We start from the raw sequence: 26,586 nt of genomic DNA, 5'->3' as shown, positions 1-26,586 counted from the left end.
GTCAAGGTCGTTCTAACAATTGGCACTTTGTAAAATTATCAACATTTTGATTTAAAAAACATCCTGTCAATCTTGAAGCTTCTGTTACTGTCTTTGTTCAATTCTAGTCCAGAAATAGTATATTCTACAACGAGAGAGAAAAAATACATATTTCTCACGAGCGCAGAAGTTTGTTGGCACGAGCCGAGGCACAAGGCGAGTGCCGCAAATCAAGCGAGAGAGAAATATGTCATTTTCTCTCGTGTTGTACACTGTACTTTTTCTATGGATGCGTTTTTGTCAAGAGTTCAAACCTCAAAATTAAATAATTTAGGTGCTTTTAGGTATATTATATGCCTAAATTGAAATAAAATACATATATACACATAGGTATTTAATATTCTTAATATTTATATGTATACTTTATTTATTTAAAATTATAATTCACAGTTGAACAGTCTTAAATGGTAATTTTTGATAAGTTTTGACAAGTTTGAACACATTTTGTTTGACAAAAATAATTGTGTTTGTATTGTGCATGTTACCATGGAAATGGCGATCATATGTATGTAAACCGGCGGTGAACCAGTGAGAAAAAATATTTCTCACTGCAATGGCAGACTTTTCTCACTGCCTGAGAAATTGTTCATTTTGAATGTATGTAAGTAGTGAGAGAAGTTGCACATTGTATAGCATCCATAGAAAAATAATATTTATCCCATGTTTTGTACATATATATGTGTTTGAAATTAAAAACATTTGAACTGGAAATATTTAAATTTAAATTTTTTTAAATTCTCGGAGGGGGCCATGGCCCCCATGGCCCCCTCCCTGGATCCGCCCTTGTTGTGTGACTCGCCAACAAAGATGGAGCCGACGTAGCCCGATACTGGGCCGAAATTTTATGAATGACATGTCCGGACACGATAAAGTAAAACAAGGAGATATTTGAAATAAACAATGGACTAAAAACATGGAGATGCATTTTCACCACAACTCTTCAACCCAGCTTTGAAACACATAATCAGAAGTGCAAAAATCTAAAAACCGTCTACACTTTTCCATCACCGAAGACCAAATTTATTGTGGGCATATAGAGACTATATCGTTTATTTTTGTTTCGTTTTGGCCCTATTTTCGAGATAAGCACTCCGTTGTAAAACGGGATCAACAATTTGAAGAAGCTCTTCTGGTAAGTACCTTGTAGATTTAATGATTTTGTAATCATGTCTAGGCCCATTTGTGAATTTGTGGTTTACTTTAATGGCAAACCACATAGGCATATAACATTTGAGAATTAATGTGACAACCTCTCTGAGATTTTCAGAAGGGCTGGACACACTGATGTAGAAACACAAAACTCGGTTTGCAGTAGTAAGCCATCTTGAATGTGACATTGGGCCAGGATCACGTACTACAAAGTCTTCTGAACAATATGCTGACTTGATGACTTCTAATATCTCAAGCGAGTACAATTGGTCCTTGCTAAGAATACGCTTTTCAACTTTTGGAATTTCACAATCAATAGGATTAAAATCAATAACTGGTAGTCTCTCACAATCAGGTAGGGCCTTTTCAATTGGTCCGGAATATCCTATTGGGCCTGTTGTATTTTCATCTACGTGTTGGAAAATGTGGCGGAATGGCAGCTCGTTATAATATAGAAGACAAACACTCGGTTGTAGGGGTATTCCCACATGTATCTCTATTTGTGGTTGCGCACGTTCCACTGGCATTCGTCACTTTCGCCTCGCCTCTCGGTAGTCTGCTGTTTTTGGCGAAGCTGCGCGACCGAATTCCACTTGAATATCAAAATTTATCTTATAATATGCTTGAATTTTAAATATATTATTGTAACTGAATTAAACTATAGCATATAGGGGAGTGCAATTAGAACGAAAACATGCATTGTTTCGGAAAAATTCAAACAAGCTTATATTTTTCTAAAACGTTTTTGTTAGCTTACATACATGTTAAAGTAAAAAGTTCTACTCGCAGATTTGGCCGCTAATTGTTTATTAATTGTTTAAATAATAACAATTTTTTTGTATAAATAATTTTAAAAATATTGATAAATTCATTATTTTACTTTGATCAAATATGTTTCTATTTTCTTTTTGATTATGCTGAATCCGAATAGGGCATTGCGAATTGAAAATTCTTATACAGAAGCTCTTATACAGCGTGTCTGCGTAGCTAGGAATCACATGAAAAACTTTTTTATTATCAATTTTACGAAGAAAGTTATTCTTAATAAAATGCTCTGGATAGTCAAAAATCTCAAACTCAACCATCAGATATCAAATTTTATCAATTTTATACAGTTACATCAAAAATATGAATTTCGTTAAAGAATACAGTACCCTTATATTCCAGAATATCAAAAAATGCTATTATAAAAAGTTGTTTGAAATTAGAAAGTATGTCTAAATATACAATTACATCATTCTAATCGAAAAAAAAATCAATTTTTTCTCAAATTACGGATACTCATCATGATTTTATTACAATTATGATAACTATTTTATTATCAGTTTTACGAAAAAAAGTTATTCTTCATAAAATTCTCTCCCTGGTCTAAAATCTAAGATACAATCATCAAATATATAACTTTTTTAATTTTATACCAGGTATGTAAAAATATGAATTTTTCTTAAGAGTTAAGTGCCTTTATTATTCACAATATTTTAATTAGAACGATGTAATTGAACACTAAACCATTTTTTTTAATTCCAAACAAGTTTTCTCAATAACAATTTTCGATATTGGGAAATGTAAAGGTACTTTACTCTTGAGTGAAATTCATATTTTTTGACATACCTCGTATAACAATAATTAAATTTGATATTTGATGTTTGCATCTTAGATTATATACGATGCAGAATATTTTATAAGGAATAAATTGTTTTCGTAAAACTGATAATACAAAAAAAATATCAATAGGTTCCAAGTTACGCAGACATACTGTATAAGAGTTAAAAAAATATTTTTTTGCTGAAAATGTATTATTGTTGAAGCTTATTACTAAATGTATTTTAGATAAGTTTTACAGAAAAAAGTTTTGATCACTTTGTATATAAACATTTTTTTAGCTGGTAATTTTCGGTTTTTGTATAACATTTTTATTATCTTTCTTAATTTTCTTAAAAAGAAATAGTTTATTTCATTTCTAAAGTAAAATAATCTGGTGAATTTTGAAGACTACATCCTAATCTTTAAAACAGCACTTATAATGCTGTAGTAGATCTGTTCAAACTTGAGTAATACCATCTTAAATTGGTGTTAATTCTATAAAACTACGAAGATTTCAAAAATTACAATTCTTGAGACGTCATATCATTTGAATTAAATTTTTGAGACTTTTTTTTAATGGAACATCATTTAGTAAGATACTTGAAAGGTATGTTTGCAAAATTGAGAGTTTTATAAGAAAAATTGTATTAGTTACACATTTTTAAATCATTTTTAAACAAAATTCATGTGAGGCTCATTTTCCACCCACACCGTACTTATGCCCATACATTTAATTTCTTTCTATAATAACCATAAGATAGCTTAATTATTCTTCTTTCATGCTCACGTTGTAAAATTTTATTTGATCAATTAGTTAAAGAATTACATTAAAATAACTCAACCGTGCACTTCGCCGTACGTTAGTTTACAGTGCGCCAATGTTTGTGAGAAGGGTGACTTTAGCGTTATAAATAAAAAATTATAGAAGATACAGATTTAATTTTAGAAAATTCTTCATATAAGGTTTTTTCTGTAGAATTTTCTGAATTTTTCAATGGTCAATTCAGTTTTTTTCTAAAATTTATATTTTCGGAGTTATTTAAAAAAACATCTAATTTCGTAGTTCGTTTGTTTAATAAAAAATGAAGCACCCACTTCCCGAGTCGAACTTTTTGATATGTTGTTTATTAAACATTTCTTAATGAAATTACAAAAAGTTCTATCTTGTTTGAGTTTTTCCGAAGTGGAAATCTATATGCATTCCCCTAATATCCAAAAGTCGTATGATTAAATTGTTCTTAACTTTGAAATTTTGCAAAAACTACTAATCTTACTCATTTTATATTATGTTGCGCGACTGGAAGATATGAAACAAATGTATAAAAAGTGCATTTATATTAATTTTATATACTTTTAGTAGTTAATTCATGGTATAGGAACGCAATTAAAACCATCTGGACTGCTTAAAAAAATATGAAAAATTAAGGTTTTTCACAATTTTTGCTAACTTTGATGGCATTAGTGCATTTTTCACGTCTATGCCAATGGCAACTTTTGTGCACTATAGCGATCTGAAATAATAAAAAAAGTTTTTTTCGAACCACCCTAGTCCGCAAGCTGAATTTATCTACGCCTGTCAACGTTGCCTTATCACCAATTTAATTGTATCCCATTTAGTTCTATCCTACAGTTTATTATGTGTATAAACAAAGGTCAATGTCAAACATATTCACCCATCACGTGTAACGGTCCCTTTCCACACCAATAATCCCATATTAAAAATATTGTAATTAGCCTTCTCTTAAATTTAGAAAATGAGATTAGAGAAAACAAATTTTCATGCGTGATTCTGATTTATACCGTAATTAACTTGGATATGGTCAAATCCCGGTTTATCCAGAAATATTGAGTTTATGTTAATAAGCGGTTTGCCAGGCGTGTATAACGATTTATATGAGCAGTAACGTAGCATAATCCATAAATGGGAGAATAGAAATTCGTATTTTGGATTTGGACGACGCTATTACATTTTTGCTAATTTTATAAAAAAAATTATATCATCACATAAACATAAAGATACAGTATAATTTTTCTAACGTTATAAACCTTACATGTTTATTAATTTATTAAACGCTTTTCTTTACTTCAATAGTTTGCATCAAATTTTTAGACGTTAATTTGACTGACTTTTCTTCAATGCAAATGAATAAAAATTTGCAGATATATGCATTCGCGGGAACAAAACACGAATAGTCGATAAAAAAATGTTTATGTTTATTAATTGTTTAAATAAAAAAAACGACTTTAATGGAAAATGCTTAAATTTTCTTGTTTTTTTACAATGTAGAAACTTTTACGAATTGTAGCTAATGATATAAACTATACATAATTTCACTTTTTACGTTAATTGTTTACGTTATGCTTTATAAATAAACAATAAAGTTTCAAATTTTGAAGGCTCATATATTTGTTTATATAGGGTGTCCCAAAAGTAGCGGAACGGTCGAATATTTCGCGAAATAAACATCGGATCGAAAAACTAAAAAATACGTATTCAATAATGTTAAAAATATATCCAATGACACCAAACACCAACCCCCACTACATCCCCTGGAGGTGGGGTGGGGGTAACTTTAAAATCTCAAATAGAAACCCCCAGTTTTTCCTGCAGGTTTGGATTCGTTACGTAAAAGTATGCAACTTTTATTCAAGACATTTTTTCGAACTGTGGATAGATGGCGCTTTAATTGGGAAAAACAATTTATCCTGATACCATAGGTAAATTCTAACTATTTAGAATGGGAAATAAGCCACAATATTATTAAAAATGATTTTTATTAACGTTTCGACGCCCAAATCGGGTGCCGTTGTCAAAATACATATAAATAGTATTTTGACAACGGCACCCGATTTGGGCGTCGAAACGTTAATAAAAATCATTTTTAATAATATTGTGGCTTATTTCCCATTCTAAATAGTTAAAATTGTAAAAATGCCACAAGAAAATAGCTTCAGAACAACACCATAGGTAAATTATAGAAACGGTCTAATATCTCGAGAAATACACTTCCAAATGAGAAACCAAAAACAGGTTTTTAATATTTTTCGAAAACCTATCGATAAACACCGAACATGACCCTTCAACCCACCCCCTGGATGTGTGGTGGAGGGTAACTTTAAAATCTTAAATAGCAATCTTCACTTTTTATTTCAGATTTGAATTCATCATAAAAAATTAAGCAACATTTATTCGAAACATTTTTTAAAATTGCTGATAGATGGCGCTAAAAAATCGTATCTTTCCAATTAAAGCGCCATCTATCAAGAATTCTAAAAAATGTTTCGAATAAATGTTGCTTAATTTTTCATGACGAATCCGAATCTGTAATAAAAAGGGGGTTGCTATTTCAGATTTTAAATTTACCCCCACCCCACCTCTATGGGGTAAGTTGGAGAGTCATGTTTGGTGTTATTCGATAGGTTTTCGAAAAGTATTAAAAACCTTTTTTTTTATTTCTCATTTGGAAGTGTATTTCTCGAGATATTAGACTGTTTCTATAATTTACCTGTGGTAGAATAAATCGTTTTTCTCAATTATAGCGCCATTTATCCACAGTTCGAAAAAATGTCTTGAATAAAAGTTGCCCACTTTTACGTAACTAATTCAAATCTGCAAGAAAAACTAGTGGTTTCTATTTGAGATTTTAAAGTTACCCCCCACCCCACCTCCAGGGGGTGTAGTGGGGGTTGGTGTTTGGTGTCATTGGATAGATTTTTGAAAATGATTGAACACATATTTTTCACTTTTTCGATCCGATGTTTAGTTCGCGAAATAATCGACCGTTCCACTACTTTTGGGACACCTTGTATATAAATCGGCGTTTGTTCGTGTCAAATTTCAATACCATATAAAACAAAACTTCAACCAAAACTCGAATTCAAAAAATTCGTGTTTTAATCGTAGTCTTAGAAAAACCACCGGTAGAGACGTTTTGGGCTACAATTAACATTAGAAAGCGTTTTGTCGTATTAATTAATTAAACGCTTTTCTTTAGTTCAATCGTTTGGGTCAAACCTTTGGAAGTTAATTTGACTGCCTTTTCTTCAATGCAAATGACTAAAAATTTGAAGACATATGTATTCGGGGGAACAATACACGAATAGTCAATAAAAAAAAATTTTATTTAATAATTGTTTAAATAAAAAACGATTTTAACGGAAAATGCTTAAATTCTCTTGTTTTTTACAATGAAGTAACTTGAAACTTTTACAAATTGTAGCTAATTATATGAACAATACATAATTTCACTTTTTACGTTCATTTTTTACATTATGCTTCATAAATAAACAATAAATTTTCAAATAATTTGCCGATTGCGACTACTTTTCATGTTTGTACATCATATGTTTTATACATATATGTTAATAAACATGACGATATATTTTAATATTTGAAAAGTGTAAGACTAAAAAGTAAAAAATAAAAAAAATATGAAAAAAATATTTTTAAGAAACGCTTTTCTTTAGTTACGAGTGACTAAAATTAAACATATAAAAAATCAACTAAAAAGCAAAAAATAAAAAGAATTTAAAAAATCTAACACATTCGTTAAAGAAAAGCGTGGTGCGAAAATCTTTTATTCGATGAAGACGCGCCACGGTTTTCCTTGACGAATGTGTTAGATTTTTCGAATTTTTTTTATTTTTTGCTTTTTAGTTGTTTTTGTTATATGTTTAATTTTAGTCACTCGTAACTAAAATAAAGCGTTTCTTAAAAATATGTTTTTCATATTTTTTTATTCAACTTGACTATGTAACAGACTGTCTACTGTCAACATTTCTGAAATGATAAAGAAAATAATAAACGCCAAACAATGTGGGAATTGTTTCTGGAAACGTTCTGGGGAGATGATCAAGAGGACGATCACCAACTAGATGGTCCGACCAAATAAAGAATTCAGCTGGAAACTCATTCTGCGAAGCTCTTAGAGCAGCTGAAGATATAGACCATGGAGAAACATTGTTAGCAATATTGGAAGAAATCATGATCCTCAGTAATGGGGAAACGACAAGAGAGAGAGGGAGAGAAAAAGAGAGATCAAATAAAAATATTAGAAACATCATTCTACAGGTAAATAATAAGACGATAGAACGAGTTTAGAATTATAACTATTTAGGGACAAACATTAATGAAACAAAGAAATCAGAGTTAGAATCGAAAAGGCTAGAAGTGCATTCAATAATATGAAACAAATATTATGTAGTAGAGACCTCAGCCTTAATCTTAGAAAACGAGTAACAAAGTGTTATGTATTTTCTGTTCGTTTGTATGCTGTGGAGACATAAACTCTTAATAAACAATGTCTCAATAAATTGGAAGCATTTGAAATGTGGACATATCGTAGAATGCTAAGAATCTCCTGGACAGACATAATAACCCATGAAGAAGGGGGATACTGGATTCAATCAAAATAAGAAATCTACAATATTTTGGTCATATAACACGTGGTGACAGATATGAACTCATAAAAATGAATAATACAGGGAAAGATTCAAGGAAGGCGCAGCATAGGTAGAAAAATATGTTCTGGCTGAGAAACCTCAGAGAATGGTTTGGGTGTAGATCAACTTAACTCTTTCGGGCTGTAGTTACAAAAGTTAGAATTGTAATGATGATTGCCAACCTTCGTCGCGGAGATGGCACGTAAAGAAGAAAAATTATGTAATTATCATACTTAATACTCCTCCTCCTCAGTTGTTTCCTTATTGCTGAGTGTCGTGATTCCCTATCTCTCGTTCCATCCCTCCTTGTGGAGTATTGGGCGCTTATGCGTTTCTTGGCCAAAAGTGTAAGATTGCTGTCTGGCCGGGACAGCGCATCTTCTTTTGTTTTTATTCTCTGGATAAATTGTGAACTAATTCCTTCCACTCTCTTCTATCTTTTGCTCTCTTTTTGACTTCGCCCCATCTTAGTCCAACTTTTTCGTGTTCTCTCGTTGTTGTTCTTTTCCAGCTGTTGTCTGGTCTGCCCCTCTTTCTTTTCCAATCTGGTTGGTATTCAAGTGCTTATCTTGCTATGCTGCTTTGGTCTTTCCTTAAAATGTGGCATATCCATTTCCATTTTTTTTCCTTGACTGTAGTAGATACGTTAGTTTGCTTTGTCCTTTCCCATAGTTCTGTATTAGTTATTTTGTTTGGCCAGTATATTTTCAGGATTTTTCTTAGAGATTTGTTTACAAATGTTTGTAGTTTTTTAGTTGTATTTTCGTCCTGTTTCCATGTTTCTGCTCCACAGAGCAGTATACTTTTAATGCAACTGTTAAAGATTTTAATTTTTGTTGTTTCCGATATTCCTTTTGTTTGCCAAATTCTATTTAAAGCGTTGAATGCGTGTTGCGCCTTTGTTATTCTCGTCTGTATATCCTTTTTACACCCCCCGCTCCTTTCCGTGACAGATCCCAGATATGTGAACTTGTCTACCTCTTCTACTTCTTTACCGTTTATCATTATTTTATTATTTGGATGGTTATTATTTTTTAGAAGTTTAGTTTTTTCTGTGTTTTCGAAGTCCGATCGTGTCGGAGTACTGTGCCAATTTGTCAATTTTTGCTTGCATATGATTTCGGTGTTCAGTTATCAGGCAGATGTCATCTGCAAATTCGAGATCTTCTAGCTGTTTGAACAGGTTCCGCCTGATGCCTGTTCGATTGTCGATTACTTTCCTCATTACCCAATCTATCATAATAAGAAATAGGGTAGGGGATAGTACACAACCCTGTTTGACTCCACTTTCTATGGATATTTCTTCTGTTACTTCACCTAAATGTTCTAGTTTGGCTTTGTATCCTTCGTAGAAGAGTTTAATAAAGTTTATGATTTTTTGTGGTATCCCATATAATCTAAGAATTTTCCACATCTGTGCCCTATTTACACTGTCAAAGGCCTTTTCGAATTCGATAAAACTCACATCTATATCTTTATTCCATTCATTTGTTTGTTCCAAGATAATTCTAAGGGTGCAAATGTGATCAAAAGTGGAATGGTTGGAACGGAAGCCTGCTTGGTTGTTTCTCAGTTTTTTATCTAGTTCCGGCTTCAATCTTTCCAAAATGATTTTGGTCAGCACTTTGGATGTGTCACTTAGTAGTGTTATTGCACGCCAATTGTTGCATTTGCTCAGGTCTCCTTTTTTGGGTATTTTTATAATCAATCCCTCTTTCCACTCCTTTAACAATTCTTCGTCCGTCCATATTTTATTCAAAAGTGTATGTAGCATCTCTACTGACTGCTCGGTGTCTGCTTTTATTATATCAATGGGTATATTGTCGATTCCTGCGGCTTTGCCATTTTTTAGTAGTTTTAGGGTGTTTCCAATTTCTTCCATTGTAATTTCTCCAATATTCGCTTCTAGCTCTGGTGATTCTACTTCATCTTCTATGATTTGAGTTATTTCATGCTTAGTATATATCTCTTCGAAGTATTCCTTCCATCTTTGTATTATTTCTTTCTCATTTTTAATTCTATTTCCTTGTTTATCCTTTACTTCTCGTATATTTCGTTGTGCTTTTTCTGTTAAGTTTCGTATAATACGAGCAATTATCTCTTTCCATCGGCTTCTGTCCTGAGCTTCCCTCATGGATTCAGAGATTGTTTTTCCACTGGCTTTCTGTACTTGATCCGTCCATCGAGTAGGTGAGCAACCTCTACTTCTGCGCCCTTCAACGTTTCCCGAAATTATAAGTCCCTCAAGATTATCATCACTTCTTCTTGCAATATGGCCGAAAAATTTTAAGACGGTGGAGAGGCAAATAGAGGAAAGTCGAGTCTGAACACTAAGCTCTTGGAGAATTGAGTGATTTGTTCTGTGTTCCGTCCATGAGATCCGAAGCACTCTTCTCCAGCACCACATTTCAAAGGGGTCAATCCTTTTTCTGTCGTCCGATTTCATTGTCCATGTTTCGGATCCGTAATTAAATCTAAGAAAAATTAAGGCACGTACTAATCTTATTTTGGTGTTTTTTGACAAGGAGCGATCTTTCCAGATTTTCGATAATCGGCTCATAGCGTTTTTGGCCATGCCTATTCTCCTACGTATTTCTGTTACACAAGATCCTGTATTACTGATATAGGATCCTACATAATTGAACTCGTTAACCACTTCAAACTGGTCTAAGGCTCCTGTTGTCTAAAGTAAATTTAAATAATCTACTATCATAATTTTTGTTTTTTGTTTATTGATCTTGAGACCACATCTATTGCTTTCGGCTTCCACTAGCTGCAGCAGACTGGACATTTCTCCTTCGGATGCAGTTCCATTTGTCGAGTTCTTTTCTCATTATATATTCCCTATAGAAATTAAAAAGACTTGGAGATAGAATACGCCCTTGTCGGACTCCTCCACCTATTTTAAAAGGATGGGACTTATTGTTTTCAACTCTTATTCTGGTTTCACTGTCCTCATATAGGCTTTTCACCAGAGCTGACAGATGATCAGGAACCCCCATCTCATGTAGAACTTTCCACAAAACTGTCCAGTCTACACAGTCAAACGCCTTCTTATAATCCAGAAAGCAGATGATCATCGGAATTTTGAATTCTCGTGCTTTCTCAATGAGTTGTCGCATATTAAGAATTTGCTCCCTTGTGCCTTTACCCTTCACGAAGCCTGCCTGTTCTTGTGGTATTTGTCTATCCAGGTATGTCTCCATGTGACACTTGATGATTCTCAACAGAATTTTACTTGGGTGTGAAATTAGTGAGATGGTTCGGTAGTTACTACATTTTGTGGTTACGCCTTTCTTATGAATGGGAGTAAATAGTGCGGTACACCAATCACTGGGCCATTTGCCGATTCTCCATACATGATTGCACAGTGTCCACATTAATTGGAGACCATGTTCACCCATGTTCTGTAAAAGTTCTGCCGTGATGTCATCGCAACCAGGTGATTTATTTCTTTTAAGGTGTTTTATGGCTTCATCGACTTCAGACCTTAGAATATCTGGTTCTAGGGTTGTTGTTGAGACTTGCAGTGCTGTTATATGATTAATGTTAGAGGTTTCAGCTTTATAGAGTTCTGTGCAGTATTTCTTCTAAGTCTCCAGAACCGCATCCACATCGCTTACTTAATACTATAAACTAAAAAATGGGGGACATAATACGAAAATAATAAAACAAAATGTCCGCATTAAAAAGCAATAGTGTTGTAGAAAATCACCATAAAATTCCGAATAATAAGATCGTAAACTAAAACTATTTGAAGGTCTCCCGATAAACCGTTTTATTATCCAGTAACATCACCAAGAGTTAACTGCTGAAAGAAACTTCAGTTCCCAATTTTGCATAAAATTAACATAGCGCTTCCCTCATTGAAGTTTGTTCGGAAATTTTGGAGTTTTATCGCCTAAATTGGTTGAAACTGTTCGAATAAAACGTACGGGTTAAAGATATTTATAAACACTAAAGTATATTCTGTTTCGTGAAAGTTAAGGAATATTTTACTGATCCATTACACCAGTCTCTTTTGATTCAAAAACAATTTAAAAGATGAAAAGGTGTATTACTACTTTGTATAATAATGTCAATGGTAATAAGGTGGCTCGAAAACTTTTATTCAACTTTAGATATTCGCTATAAAGGCGTGGCTAAAGCGTGTATAGTCGAGTGTCCTGATTATTGCTCAGCATGTGTATGTGCATACCTATTCAGCTATGAAAGTTCTTGTTTTTACATGAATGCTTTTCTTTTTCTTTTTGTGTAGACAAGAACCTGTCTGTTTTTTCAAAGTGCCTCCAGTAAGTTGTCATTTCATCGTTTTCGTGGTCTTCCCACTGATCGTCTTCCTATTGGAGAACCGTCTGTCGCCGTCCTTTTTACTCTATATTTTGTCAATCGGCTTATGTGGTCATTCCATTCTACATACTGTGATTGCAAAATGCAAAATTAAGGCAAAACCAAAAGAAACAAGATTAGCGAAAAAGAAATGGAACATACAAAAACTGGAGGAGGATGAAATAAAAGATAGATACAAAGAAGAACTTGAAAGAGGAATACAACACGAATAACAAGAAATAGAAGAACAATGGAAACGAATTAAACAAGCCATAAAAAAGGCAGCGAATACAGAAATTGGCACAATAAGAAACATCAGAAGAAATGAATGGTTTGACCAGAAATATAGAGAAAAAATAGAGAAAAAGAATAAAGCCAGATTGAAATGGATAAACTCAGGAATAGCAGAAGATATGGAAACATATAGGAGAGCAAGGACAATAGCAAAGCAAACATGTAAAATGAAAAAGGAAAGAAAATTAGAAGAAATAATGATGGACATCGAAAGAGAAAACATGAGAAATAATTCTAAACCACTATATAATTACTTAAAATTAGGAAAAAAAACCAGAACCGATTGTAGCCATAAAAGAAGACATTTGGATAAGACATTTCGAGGAATTATATAAAGCAACAGGTGAGATGACACAGGAAGGGGACATAATAAGTATAAGACAGGATGCGGAGGAATACAAGGAACCTACATACGAAGAAGTAGCAGAAAGTATCAAGAAGATCAAGAACAAAAAAACAGCGGGTTATGACAACATAAACAGAGAACTCATCAAATATGGTGGAGAAGCTCTAACTAGAAAAACACACGAATTAATTGTAACGATTTGGAAAGAGGAAAGAATGTCAGAAGACTGGATAATTTTAATTATCCGGGGATAATTATAACGATACCCAAAAATAGAGACCAAAAAATATGCAAAAACTCTAGAGGAACCACCTTGCTAAATGTGACATATAAGGTCATGACGGGAATAATAAAGAACAGACTAGCAGAGCATACCGAAAAAATCATAGGAAATTACCAATATGGATTCAGAAAAGAAAAATCGACGATAGACGCTATTCACACAATAAGACAAATCACGGAAAAAGCATATGAGCACAACATGGAACTGCATATACTTTTTGTGGATTTTAAACAGGCTTTCAATAAACTAAAAAGAGGAGAAATAATAGAAGATCTAACACGCATAAAAATACCAGGCAAATTAATACAGTTAATAAAAATGACAATGAAAGAGGCACAAGTAGTAATAAATTTAGGTCAAAAGACAACAGAGAAGATTAGGGTCCAAAACGGAGTCAGACAAGGGGATGCCCTGTCAACTGAGTTATTCATTACAGCTCTAGATTGTGCAATAAAAGAAGCAACAAATAACGGAATAATTAATAAAAATAAAGTAAAAATAGTAGGTTATGCAGATGATATGGTTAGAATAGTCCGGGACAAAAGATCATTAATTAAGGCATTCTCTGAAATAGAAAAAGAGGCAAAAAGAAGAGGACTAGACATAAATATGGAAAAAACAAAGTTCATGAACGCAAGCAGATTCAAGAAAACAAGACTAACACAAATGATAATAGATAATTACAGAATTGAGGAAGTAGATACATTCAAATACTTGGGAACGATGATTAGTAGAGATAATGAAAAAATAGACTTGAAACAGAAACTACAAGCAGGAAATAGAGCTTACCACAAAAATAAAAAAATAATAAAAGATAAAAAATTAAGCAGAAATACAAAGATGCAAAAATATAAGACTACCATAAGGCCAGTGGTAATGTGTGCCATAGAAACCAACACCCTAACGTTAAAAGAAGAAGAACAGCTGAAAGTATTTGAAAGAAAAATAATGCGCAACATTTTGGAACCAAAAGTAATAAATGAAAACGAAAGAAGACCCTGGATGAACCACGAAATAGAACAATGGATGGAAGGAGAAAACATAGTGAAAGAAGCAAAAGCACGAAGAATAAGGGGATATGGTCATATAAGTCGAAAAAGTGAAGATGATCCCATTAAAGTTATTACCAACTGGATACCCCCTGAGACAAGAGCACGAGGCAGACCAAAAGCAAGATGGAAACAGCAAGTCGAAAACGACTTAAGAGTTATGGGAATTCGAAACTGGAAAAAAAAGACTGAGAACCGAAATGAGTGGAGAAAAGTAGTGACGGAAACGAAGACACACCAGAAGCTTTGAGGAGACAGATTAGAAGAGAAGTGGACTGATCCCCCATGTCTTAACGGATCATTAAAATGAAAAACAGCTATAAGTTCCACGGGATTGTACAGCTTATATACATATCCAGTAACATCACCAAGAGTTAACTGCTGAAAGAAACTTCAGTTCCCAATTTTGCATAAAATTAACATAGCGCTTCCCTCATTGAAGTTTGTTCGGAAATTTTGGAGATTTATCGCCTAAATTGGTTGAAACTGTTCGAATAAAACGTACGGGTTAAGGATATTTATAAACAGTAAAGTATATTCTGTTTCGTGAAAGTTTAGGAATATTTTACTGATCCATTACACCAGTCTCTTTTGATTCAAAAACAATTTAAAAGATGAAAAGGTGTATTACTACTTTGTATAATAATGTCAATGGTAATAAGGTGGCTCGAAAACTTTTGTTCAACTTTAGATATTCGCTAAAAAGGCATGGCTAAAGCGTGTATAGACGAGTGTCCTGATTATTGCTCAGCGTCTATGTGCATATCTACTCAGCTATTAAAGTTCTTGTTTTTTACGTGAATTCTTTTCTAGTTTCACCTCTTGTAGGAAAGTCTCTCGGTAGCCGCCGAAGAGACAAGACGTGCAGAGTGCGGACGAGCAGCAGTAGCAGCGCAACAAGTCGAGGAGAGGGAAGTGCTTTGGTGTAACGTACTTCTTAGTACGGCTGTGAATGTAAGCACAGCAACACTAGAGCGCTCGCTCTCGCTAGACGCGAAGACGTGGAAGCAGAGGCAAAAGCCAACCTCTTGGATGTGGTGAAACTCAGGAAGTTTGATTTCATTGAATTTTCTGAGACATTGCAAACAAGGGTTGGAAAGCAGAATAAGCAATAGCGGGCTCGACGTGAGCCCGCTACGGGATACTCTCTGTGCCTCCGTTAGGAATGGGTACAGTTTAAAACACTGTGCCTCGACACTGCAAGGTGTAGTTATTTAGAATACATCTTGCAGCCCCGGCCCCTAAGGTCAGAGAGTTGAGAAAATCAAGAGGATCCCGTACCTAGTTCTGTCTAGGTACGAGAACTACCGCGCTGTTGTGCAGGGAGCCAACCCTGAAGTCGATGTGGTGTCGGGCCAATCGGCTGAAAAAAAGGCTTCTTCTAAAAGTTAGGTTACCGCTCCCAACCAAAGATGACACGAGTCAGATCTCGGTCACCCCCCAGATCCAAGGCGCTTTCCCCGCCAAGATATGCAGACTCTAAAGAGTCCCTCCTGTTACAGCACCCTGAAGAGAGCAGCGATGACCACTCGAGCGACCAGGAAGATGGAAAAGACGGTTTTACGATCCAAAATCGTAGAACAAGAAAAAAGAAAAAGAAGTCAAAAGGCAAGGACTCCACGCAGAACGTCGAGACCACCGAGAACGTCACCGAAGCCACCCAGGAAGTCGAGGATTCCCAGAACATCGAGGCCACCCAGGAAGTCGAGGACATGGACGAAGACGTCCCAGGCGCCGAAGGCGGGGGCACTACCAAACGTCAGCGGGTTGAAGAGGATGCCGCCAGCGAAGACGAGCTGACAAGGGCCAACGAAGAAATCAACCGACTCAGAACCCTGATGAAAGAATTTGCAGCAAACGTTGATGCAAACAACAAAAAATATGAAGAGGTGATCGCACAACAGAAGGCAGAGATCAAAGAGCTGAATACGGAGATTCGACGAATGAGCGAAAAGATGGATGCCAGATTCGACGAGTTGATAGCTCTCCAGAAACAACTCGCAAAGAAACCGGAGAAGAAAAACCCCGAAAAGACGGACAAAAAACCACCAGTAGAGCAGCCTGCCACCAAAAAGATGACCACCGAGCAGACTCGACCACCCAGCCAGAAGGCTACCACCTCGACGAAGGAGGCGTCCACCCAACAGAGGAAAAAGAGAAAGGAAGAGTTTCCACCCCTGGTGACACTAACCGACGAGGAAGACGCCACATGGACGTCCAACCAAGAAAAAGCCATGAAACTAGCTCCCCAGGTACAGCTACCCCTCCCCGAAGAACCAGTGCCATCCACGAGCACAGATAGGGACGCGCTTGCCGCTTCCAGTCAAACTGATACAGTGTCAATGGAAACAAACCAAAACGAAGAAGACGCCGAAGAAGCCGTGTTACCTGAAAACCAGGTAACACCATACAGAAAACCGCCTGTAATTAAGTTACAGAGTGTCAGCGAGACAGGGGCTATTCTTACCATAGCCCAGGGCAAAGGCATCATCACCACAAACAAAATCTCCAGAAGTGGCAGAGAGACGCTCATCCAGGCTAAAAGCCCGGATGACTACAGAAAGATGACAAGGATAGTGGAGGAATATGCAGAAGCATACGCCGCCAAAGAGAAAAAGAGGCTACAATGGATAGCCTTTCCACTCGACGAAGACAGGAAACCAAAATTAGTGTTACGAGGATTGCCCACGAATACCACCGAGAAGGCAATCCAAGAAGACATGGCAAACCAATATGGAATAACCTGCCACACAGCACGTAACATGTCTACGAGAGTAGGGAAAAGGAGGCCACTACCCATGTTTGTCATGACACTGGATCAGGAAGACGTGGAAAAAGCAAAGCGGGTAACGAACCTGTGCCACATGAAAGTTGTGGTAGAGGACCTACACAAGGCAGCAGGACCGACGCAGTGCTTCAACTGCCAAGGGTACCATCACGCCCAGAACTCGTGTCACAAGGACCCGAGATGTGTGAAGTGCGGCGAAGAACACCACTCAAAGCAGTGCCAGAGAGCCAGAGAAGTCAAGGCAACGTGTGCCAACTGCAATGGGAGCCACCCAGCCAACTACAGAGGATGTCCTAGGTGCCCAACCTGGGGGAGGCCTCCACCACAGAGGTCACAACAGCGACCACCACCAAACCGAAGACAGCAGGCAACCGGGGTATCCTACGCGCAAGCCACGCAGGGAGACCAACCAGCGCAGAACAACACACCGTCCAACCGACCAACCCTCCCAGACGAAGAGTACCTAGTCAGGATGGTCACAAACATCGTGACTAAGGTAGTCCAAGAGGTGATAATCAGCACCAGGCAGGCACAGAACTAATGGCAGAGAGGGGATACTTGAGGATAGGCTCCTGGAACCCGGGCGGCATAACCACAAATCAGAACATACTAGATGAACTCGCCAACAGATACGAGATGGACATCGTAGCAATTCAGGAAACAAAACTGACCAACAACTTCAACCTAAAGTTTCCTGGATACGACGTATATAGGAACGACCTCACTAGAAGATCAGGAGGAACGGCCATCCTAGTAAAGAAGGGTATTAGACACACCAGTTACACTACTCCACCACTGGTCAACATGGAAGCCACAACAATAGAAGTTAACATGAGGCAAGGCGCAATAAGGATCACATCAGCCTACGTAAGACCACAAGACCCTTTAATGGACGATGACCTAGATGCGTTCCTAAACATCGCCGAACCATCCATCATAATAGGAGACCTGAATGCAAGATCCCCCAACTGGAACGATAGAGCTACGAACAGGAATGGACGACTACTAAACAGATACATAGAAAATAACGAAGACACAATAGCAATGGGCCCAGAAGAACCTACCCACTACCCAGGAAACGCACTTCCGACACACATCGACTTAGTTGTAGCCAAAAACCTAGGACTGCAATCAGAATTAATCACGCTGGACGAAGGATCAACTGACCACCACCCCATCCTATTAGAAATCGGAACATGGGAAGAGACAAACCCGCCAAAAAGAACAAAAAAGAAAATAAAGTGGACTAACTACAAAAGGTTAGTAAGTGAAGGAATAAACATAGTGCCAGTAATAAACAATCCAGAAGAAATAGAAGGAAAAGTCCTAGAGTTCGAAAATATCATCCAAGAGGCAATTAGAAACAGCACAACAGAGGAAGATGTCGAGATATTCATGGGAAGGTTCAAAGACATACCACAAGAAACACAAGAGTTGATAAGGGAAAAAAATAGAGCAAAGAAAACAGCAAAAAGAACAAGAAACAGAGTAGATAAATCCTGGGCAAATACTTTAAATAGGGAGGTCCAAACGGCCCTAAAACTCCACCGTAGCGAAAAATGGGACAACTTTGTACAAGAGATGGAAGAACAAGACTCAAACATGAGAAATGTCTGGAAGCTCCAGAAAATGTTGAGAAGCGACAGGAAACCCATCCCCCCACTACATGGAAGATACGGCATGGTATACACCATAGAAGACAAAGCAGAGGCAATGAGGACTACACTCGAAGATGAATGCAGACTGAACTTCCACCAAGATGAAGACGACGACTTCCTAGAAGAAGTCGAAGAACAAGAAGAAGGACCAGAAGACCCAGAGGACTTCATCCCCCCAACATCACCGGAAGAAATCAATGAACATATCAAAAATAGTTCACCGAGAAAAGCGCCTGGCCTCGACGAAATAACCAACAGAGCCCTAAAATATTTGCCCAGAAAAGCTATAGTGTATTTCACAAATATTATAAACGCAATATTAAGATTCAAGACATTCCCAAACAGATGGAAAGAGGCCCGTGTCATCATGATTCCAAAACCTGGCAAGAATCACACATTCCCACAGAACTACAGGCCAATCAGCTTACTTCCAGCGATCAGCAAGATAGTGGAAAGAGTCATCCTCAGCAGACTGCAAGCGGAAACAACCCGACTAAATATCATCCCAGAGGCTCAATTCGGATTTAGAGCAGAGCACTCCAGCGAACTACAAGTCCTCAGGCTAACCGAGTACATAGCAGCCGGTTTCAATGATAAGCAGTACACTGGAGCAGCGTTCCTGGATGTAAGCAAGGCATTCGACAGAGTCTGGCACAAGGGGCTCCTATTCAAAATGCGGGATTACGGGTACAGCGGAGCGATGACGAGGCTAATCTCGTCGTACTTGGGCGGCCGGAGGTTCAGGATTCGGATAGGACAAGTCCTGTCCGAACTCGGAATCCCGGAGGCTGGAGTACCACAGGGAGCGGTCTTGTCACCCCTGCTGTACACGATATACACCGCAGATGTACCTAGAACACCAGGTACCCTCATGAGCCTCTACGCCGACGATACAGCAATAGCGGCCAAGCATAGAAACGCAGATATAGCAGTGACCAACCTACAAACTGCACTAGAAGAAATTGAAGCATGGTGTATCAAATGGAAGATAGCCATAAATTCAGAGAAAACACAAGCGGTTCTATACAAGAAAGGGAGACAGCAGCCAGAGGAACAATTGAGGGTGCAGAACAGGCCCATCGAGTGGAAAAACGAAGCCAAATACCTAGGAGTCATTATGGATAAAGGATTAACCTTCCAAAAACACGTAGAAGCCACAGTCCAGAAGGCCAACATAGCAAGAGCGAATCTAAGAGGACTCACAGGCAGAAAAAGTAAACTAACACTCAAAACAAGGTTAAGATTGATAAATAGTATAATCCTACCGGTATTAACTTATGCGTCTCTCGCATGGGGACACGTATGTAATACACACAAGAAGAAGATCCAAGCAGTCCATAACAACAGCTTGAGGGAGGCCGTCAGAGTCCCAAGATATGTAGCTGAAAGATTCCTGTTCAGAGAACTCCAACAGGTGAGAGTCACAGAAACCATGACAGACAAGGCAAGGGTCAAATTCGCAGAATTAGAACATCACCCAAATTACATACTGCGAGAGACGCTAAGATACGACGAGTTCCACCGATGGAAGCACAGACGCCCGAAACAACAAATTATAGGATAAACTAAAAGTGATAAGTGATAGTAGTGTGTTCGTAGCTCGAAACAAGTGCCGAAGATAGCGTTACCCACGAAGTCCAAGTACCACGACCACCTCCAAGGTAAGCAAATATTAGAAAATTAGAAGGGCCTTAAGCCCCCAAAAAAATTCATATAAAATAAAAAAATGGCGAAAGCCCCCAAAAAAATTAAAAAAACCAAAAACACAAAAAAATTAGAGCATCGAGTCATCGGGCGGGGCCCAGCAGGGCCCAACAGGGCTCAGTGGGGCTCGGCACGATGACTCGGGGCCCAAGCAAGCAATTTTTAGTACCGCGGATAAGTTATTAAGAAGATAAAGGCATAGAGCGCATCACGCTGGGCCTAGTTTTTTGCATTCGATTAGGATACCACAGTGGAATCTTATTACCCAGGGTTCCATTGTGAAGAGCATTTGGCTACGATAGTTGTGCCTCCATCGCGCATCAGCGTGCTATGGGGGGGAAAGGGATGGCCTGGGGCATTGGAGCGAGGTGGGGTGATCCCTGTATAACTCGGGTCAAAACACCTCGCCCCAATGACTTGTTACACCCGAATGTACTCCTTCGAGAGGGTGAACAAATCCCACAGGTCGGGTTAAATCAAATTGCTTGCTTGCTTGCTTGCTTGCTTGCTTGAATTCTTTTCTTTTTATTTTTGTGTAAACATGAGCCTGTCGGTTTTTTCAAAGTGCCTCTAGTAAGTTGTCGTTCCATCGTTTTCGTGGCCTTCCTATTGTGGAATCGTCTTTCGCCGTCTTTACTACTCTATATTTTGTCAATCGCCTTATGTGGTCATTTTATTCTACATACTCTTTTCTTTCTTACCCAGTTGGTAATGTTCTCCACCGTCATCTCCGTCGTATATCTGTGCTTCTAGATCTGTCCCATAGTCTTTTACCATAGATTTTTTGGTGGGTGTTCATGCTGTTTCCATAGTGTGACCAACAATAATTTAGTCAAATTCGGGACAAGGATAAAAAAACTACCTAAAATCCGGGACTTTTCAATGAAAATCGGGCCATTTAAAAAATATAAAACTTTAATATCATCATTTTTTTGATTATTTAACGTTTTTATGTTGGCAAAAATTTTTATGATGGAATGGGTTGTAATGATTACATTTTTGTTGGTTTTTGACGTTTCGACTTCCAATTCGGAAATCGTTCTCAAAAAAGTTAAAATTAGAAAATCAACTAATGTTGAGATTTCCATGTAAATTGAACCTTAGGTTAAAATATAATTATTATTATTTGATATTCATGTTTTTAAATCGTCTTTTCAGAAGACAATAATTAAAATACAGAAACCGGAAAAGTCCAGAGTTTGAGTTTTCGTAGGACTATAATACGATGATATAAAATGCATTCATTTTGGATGTGGTAGTAGTGTAACAGTCTAGAAATTGTCGATTTTTTTCGTCCCACCACCCACCATTTTAATTGGATGTGAATTCTTAGAAGAATAATGTATTCAAAATTCCAAAATGAAATTTTACCAAAACGTTGAAAATTCGGATGGCCCGGAAGCCTTGTCCGGGACGCCGGGACACGACTTCGTAATTCGGGCCATGTCCCAGATTTTTCGGGCTAGTTGGTCACACTATGTTTCCAGCATTCTTTTTGTCCTCTCTGCCACGTATATTATTATTGGTCTAATGACTGTTTTGTAAATTCTGCCTTTCACTGTTTGCTCTATTCACTGGATCTTCCACTTCTGTTTTGAGCTTGTTTAGATTTAAAGCAGATAAACTTAGTCCACTATAGAATCTCCACGAAATGCGATAAGTTGCAACCCAAATTTCCACTATTTGCAACCCAGGTGCTAGCCCAAATTGCTACGATCATAGTAAAGATGTAACGATGTGCTTTATAGATTATTAAAAAGCGTTCGATAGAGTACATCACAAACTCGTACATATACTAAAACAACTCGACATAGATCAAAAAGATATTCGTTGCATAGAAGCTCTTTACTGGAATCAAACAGCTGTCGTCGAGGTGGATAACGAAACAACGCAAGCTCAAAAAATTCTCAGGGGTGTAAAACAGAAATACATTGTCTCCCACTTCTGTTTTTATATTTAGAAAAAATTTTCAAGGAAGCTCTTCAAAAATGCAAAAGCGGTAACAAATTAAATGGTACCTAGATCAATAATAAACGATATGCAGATGACTGACTCGGTATTAATAGCGGACTATATACAGTGCATTCATAAAGTATGGAAACGGTCCATTATCTCATGACTTAATTATTTTCAGAGTTAAAGCTCTGATAGGTCGATTTTTATTTTTAAATTATGATTTTTTGACGTATACCTCATAATAGTAACGTCATCGAGTGGGGCGTAACGACGTCATCGATGATTTTTTTAAATGGGAATGGGGCTCGTGTGGTAGCTCATTTCAAAGGTTATTTAATTCTCTCTTCAGTAATACACACATGAACATCATTATATATAGAGGGTGGCCAGAAAAATAATTTTTGAATTCAATTAATTGCAGCAAAAAGAAGAATATATGTAATTTATTTAACTCAAAATACATTTTACTGCTATCAGAAAAGAGAAACAAAATGTTTATTTGACAAATAATCATTGCTTTTCGCTTAAATTAAATATTTAAACTGCCAAGAGGCAGGTGGGTGGCTGTTTGACATTTAATTTAAGCGAAAAGAAATGTTTATTTATGAAATAAACAATTTTTAAAAATATCTGGCACCAGTAAAATGTATTTTGAGTTAAATAAATTACATACATTCCTCTTTTTGCGTCAATTAATTTAATTCAAAAATTATTTTTTGGCCACTTTGTATAAGTAAATATGTTAATGTTTACATTACTGTATAGCGAATTAAATTACCTTTCAAATGAGCTACCACACGACCCCCATTTCCATATAAAAAAAATCATCGATGACGTCATCACGCCCAAATCGATGACATCACTATTATGGGATATTCGTCAAAAAATCATACTTTAAAAATAAAAATCGACCTGTCAGAGCTTTAACTCTTAAAATAATTAAGTCATGAAATAATAGACCGTTTCCTCACTTTATGAATGCACTGTAGAAAACCTCCTAATATAAACCTTCTTAATAAAATTGGAGAACGTAGCAAGAACATGGGACTTAGCATCAACACAAAAAAGACGAAGTTCCTTATAATCAGCCGTCAATTAGGTCAACATCAAAATGCGAGACTGGCATATAACAATAGAGGCGTAGAGCGTGTAAGAAAATTTAAGTACCTGGGAACCTGGCCATGTGAAACCTGGATGTCGGATATGGAAATTAAATGTCGGAATGAAAGGGCCAGACGCGCATTCAAAAAACTCAGAAACGTCTTTACGAGCTCTGACTCTGACCTGAATCTAAGACTAAGATTCACGAAAAGCTATATATGGTCGGTGCTCCTATATGGCATGGAAGGTGGACTTAAAAAATAAACACAATGAATAAGCTAGAGGCAATTGAGATGTGAATTTATCGACGAATCCTTAAAGTTCCCTGGACCGCGCGAATACCAAATGAAGAAATCCTGAGAAGAATTGGTACAGAACGGCAACTGCCATGCACAATTAAACAGAGAAAAATGGCATACCTGGGGCACGTAATTAGAAAGGAAAGATACCAATTTCTGTAAACATTAATTGAAGGAGAGATCAAAGAAAGAAGAAGAGTGAAACAAAAATTTTTTGTTGCCGAATTATTAGCAAACGATCCCAATACAAAAGTGTAGGATTCGTTAAAGACAATCGTGATAAAAGTCCGTGTGATGTTTAACAGTTTTAATTAATAAAATAGATGACTAAATTATAGATACTATTAAATTGGCGAAATGTAAAAGTGTTTGTGTAATTGCGACTAAAATTTTACAAAAGAATTCTCACAGAGTTCTCACAAAAGAAACTGTCTTTGAAATAATCACGTTTATCTACTTAATATATGACCGGCTTGTCAATATATAAGTACGTCTTAAACTTCGTCCCTTCGATTATTGCCAAATACAATGTCTTTCCTCAGAATCTCAAAATCGACCAACTCTCGCAAACCTGCGCTAAATAAAAATCACTTGCATCTAATCTCCCATCTCCGTTTTCCACTGAGAATCAAACTATTAAAATTGATTCAAAGTTGCGAATGTTTTTCTTACTTAATTAGGCCTTAAAGATTCAAAGTTAGAAGTATTTCGGACCGTCTACCGTAGTAATCCAAATTCGTTCCACCCATCTGGGCCGACGCTACGCAAGTCCATATGTGTGAGACTCTTATTCAGTGCTCGTAATAATAATTAAGAAAAAAATATATACAGGGGAATTTAAAAATTCAGGTAAAATATTTACAATTATACACAAGTATACCTACAAACTAATGTAAGAATCTTGAAAATCAGAGTACAAATAATAAAGTTATAAGTTGTCAAACTTAATCAAAAATTTTTAGTGGCGAAATTTTGTGCCGGTGAGTGTATATTATAACAAAAAATTACTTTGGTTTAATGTCGTATTGGTTCTAATGACCACCTTTCCTCAAGATCCAGCCAACTTATTAGTTGAATCCATTTAAATCCATCCTAACCATCAACCCTCCTTTTAGCAATATGTATGGCAAAAGTATGGCAATGTTTACTACTAAAGTCATACCTTATACCGTAATCGTGTAATTTACTTGTAACCGGGACCTGAAGATGCTGTGCAAAGTGTAGACAGCGAAACCGGTGGTCCGATGTAAATAAATTGATTGTGAGAAAGTATTTTATGTCATTATTTACTAAATATTAAATCTTTAATTAAATTGTAATTATTAAAATATTTTTTCCTAATTTGCTGTCAAGCCTAAAATAATTAATTATATTTATCTTGTCGTAGGTGTGCCAAACATGCTTTAGGAACAAAACGACTGTAGGGGAATTATTCGAGAGCAGAATGTTCATGACGTTACCGCTCTTCGAGTCTCATTTCAACAACAGTCGTCTTACGTTAAAGTGTGTCGCCAAAATTGGAGATTTCTATCATCAGGAGACCGAGATTATTTTCGACAATGCCAAAGATCCCGTCCCTGAGAAAGGTAAAATGAAGTTTTCTTCGTCATTTTTCTTATTTTAGTAGAGGAGAAAATGAAAAAAATTTAACGTTTATGATTTAAGGTTTTGATATATATTTTTTCATACGAGCGATTGTAAATATACTTTTTAGTCCGATACATACCTAAAAATACACTGAGCCTCATAGGTCTGGATCCCGGTTACCAAAAAGTTTATTAATTAAAAGACGGTGTCTAATCGGACAAACTTTGATGTACTGGAACACTGGAAAAGGAGAAGTTTTAATTGTGGAACAGGTTACAGGTTTGGAACGTCAGACTACGAAAACGTCCCATGCATTTTGTCGGACAGATCTTCCAATTAGTTTACTACCCTTTCATTAAACTCTCATACAAGAATCAAAGTGCAATTTACCACCAATATAATCACTGTCATTTGACATGTTCTACCTGTCGGACTTGATTTTAAAACTGTTGATTTCAAAAGTGTCTTTGACAGCTTATCTCATGCTGCCCTGTGGAAAATTTTAGAGCTAAGAAATATCCTGCACAAAAGAATTTTCATTATAAAGTCACTGTACACAGTGTACATTGAGGCGAAATGTAGCGTGACACACAATGGGATCAACAGTGACGAATTTGACGTACTTACTGGAGTCAGACAGGGATGCGTGCTTTCTCCGTTCCTTTTTAACATAGCTATAGACTATGTTCTCTCTAAACTAGACTTCGACAAAAGAGGGATTAATGGACGTTAACCACGGGCCCAAGCGATCTAGAATACGCCGCCGATATCTGCCTATTAAGGACAACGGGTCAAAAATGTGGCTGGTCAATTTTAAACACTCCACTGCAGCCAATAAAATAGGTTTACAGATCAATATTAGTCAAACCAAGTCCATGAGAATAAATGCAACGAGCAACACGCTATTGACTATTGACAACATGCAGATTGAAAATTTGGAGAACTTTACGTATCTTCGAAGTATGAGGATACGAAAAG

General features: G+C 36.6%; 1 protein-coding gene across 1 annotated transcript in view; it reads left to right on the top strand.

Annotated features, from left to right (window-relative positions):
• The window catches only part of LOC114334749 (uncharacterized), a 401,766-nt gene that overhangs the window by 358,761 nt on the left and 16,419 nt on the right, over positions 1-26,586 (top strand). Inside the window, exon 5 of the mRNA XM_050659716.1 lies at positions 25,409-25,607. Coding sequence (XP_050515673.1) covers positions 25,409-25,607 — 199 coding nt within the window. The remainder of the gene's footprint in view (positions 1-25,408; positions 25,608-26,586) is intronic.

Source organism: Diabrotica virgifera, chromosome 8 (genome assembly GCF_917563875.1).
Source record: "Diabrotica virgifera virgifera chromosome 8, PGI_DIABVI_V3a".
Lineage (NCBI taxonomy): Eukaryota > Metazoa > Arthropoda > Insecta > Coleoptera > Chrysomelidae > Diabrotica > Diabrotica virgifera.
The sequence above is the reverse complement of the archived record's forward strand: the minus strand, read 5'-3'. Positions and strand labels throughout refer to the sequence as shown.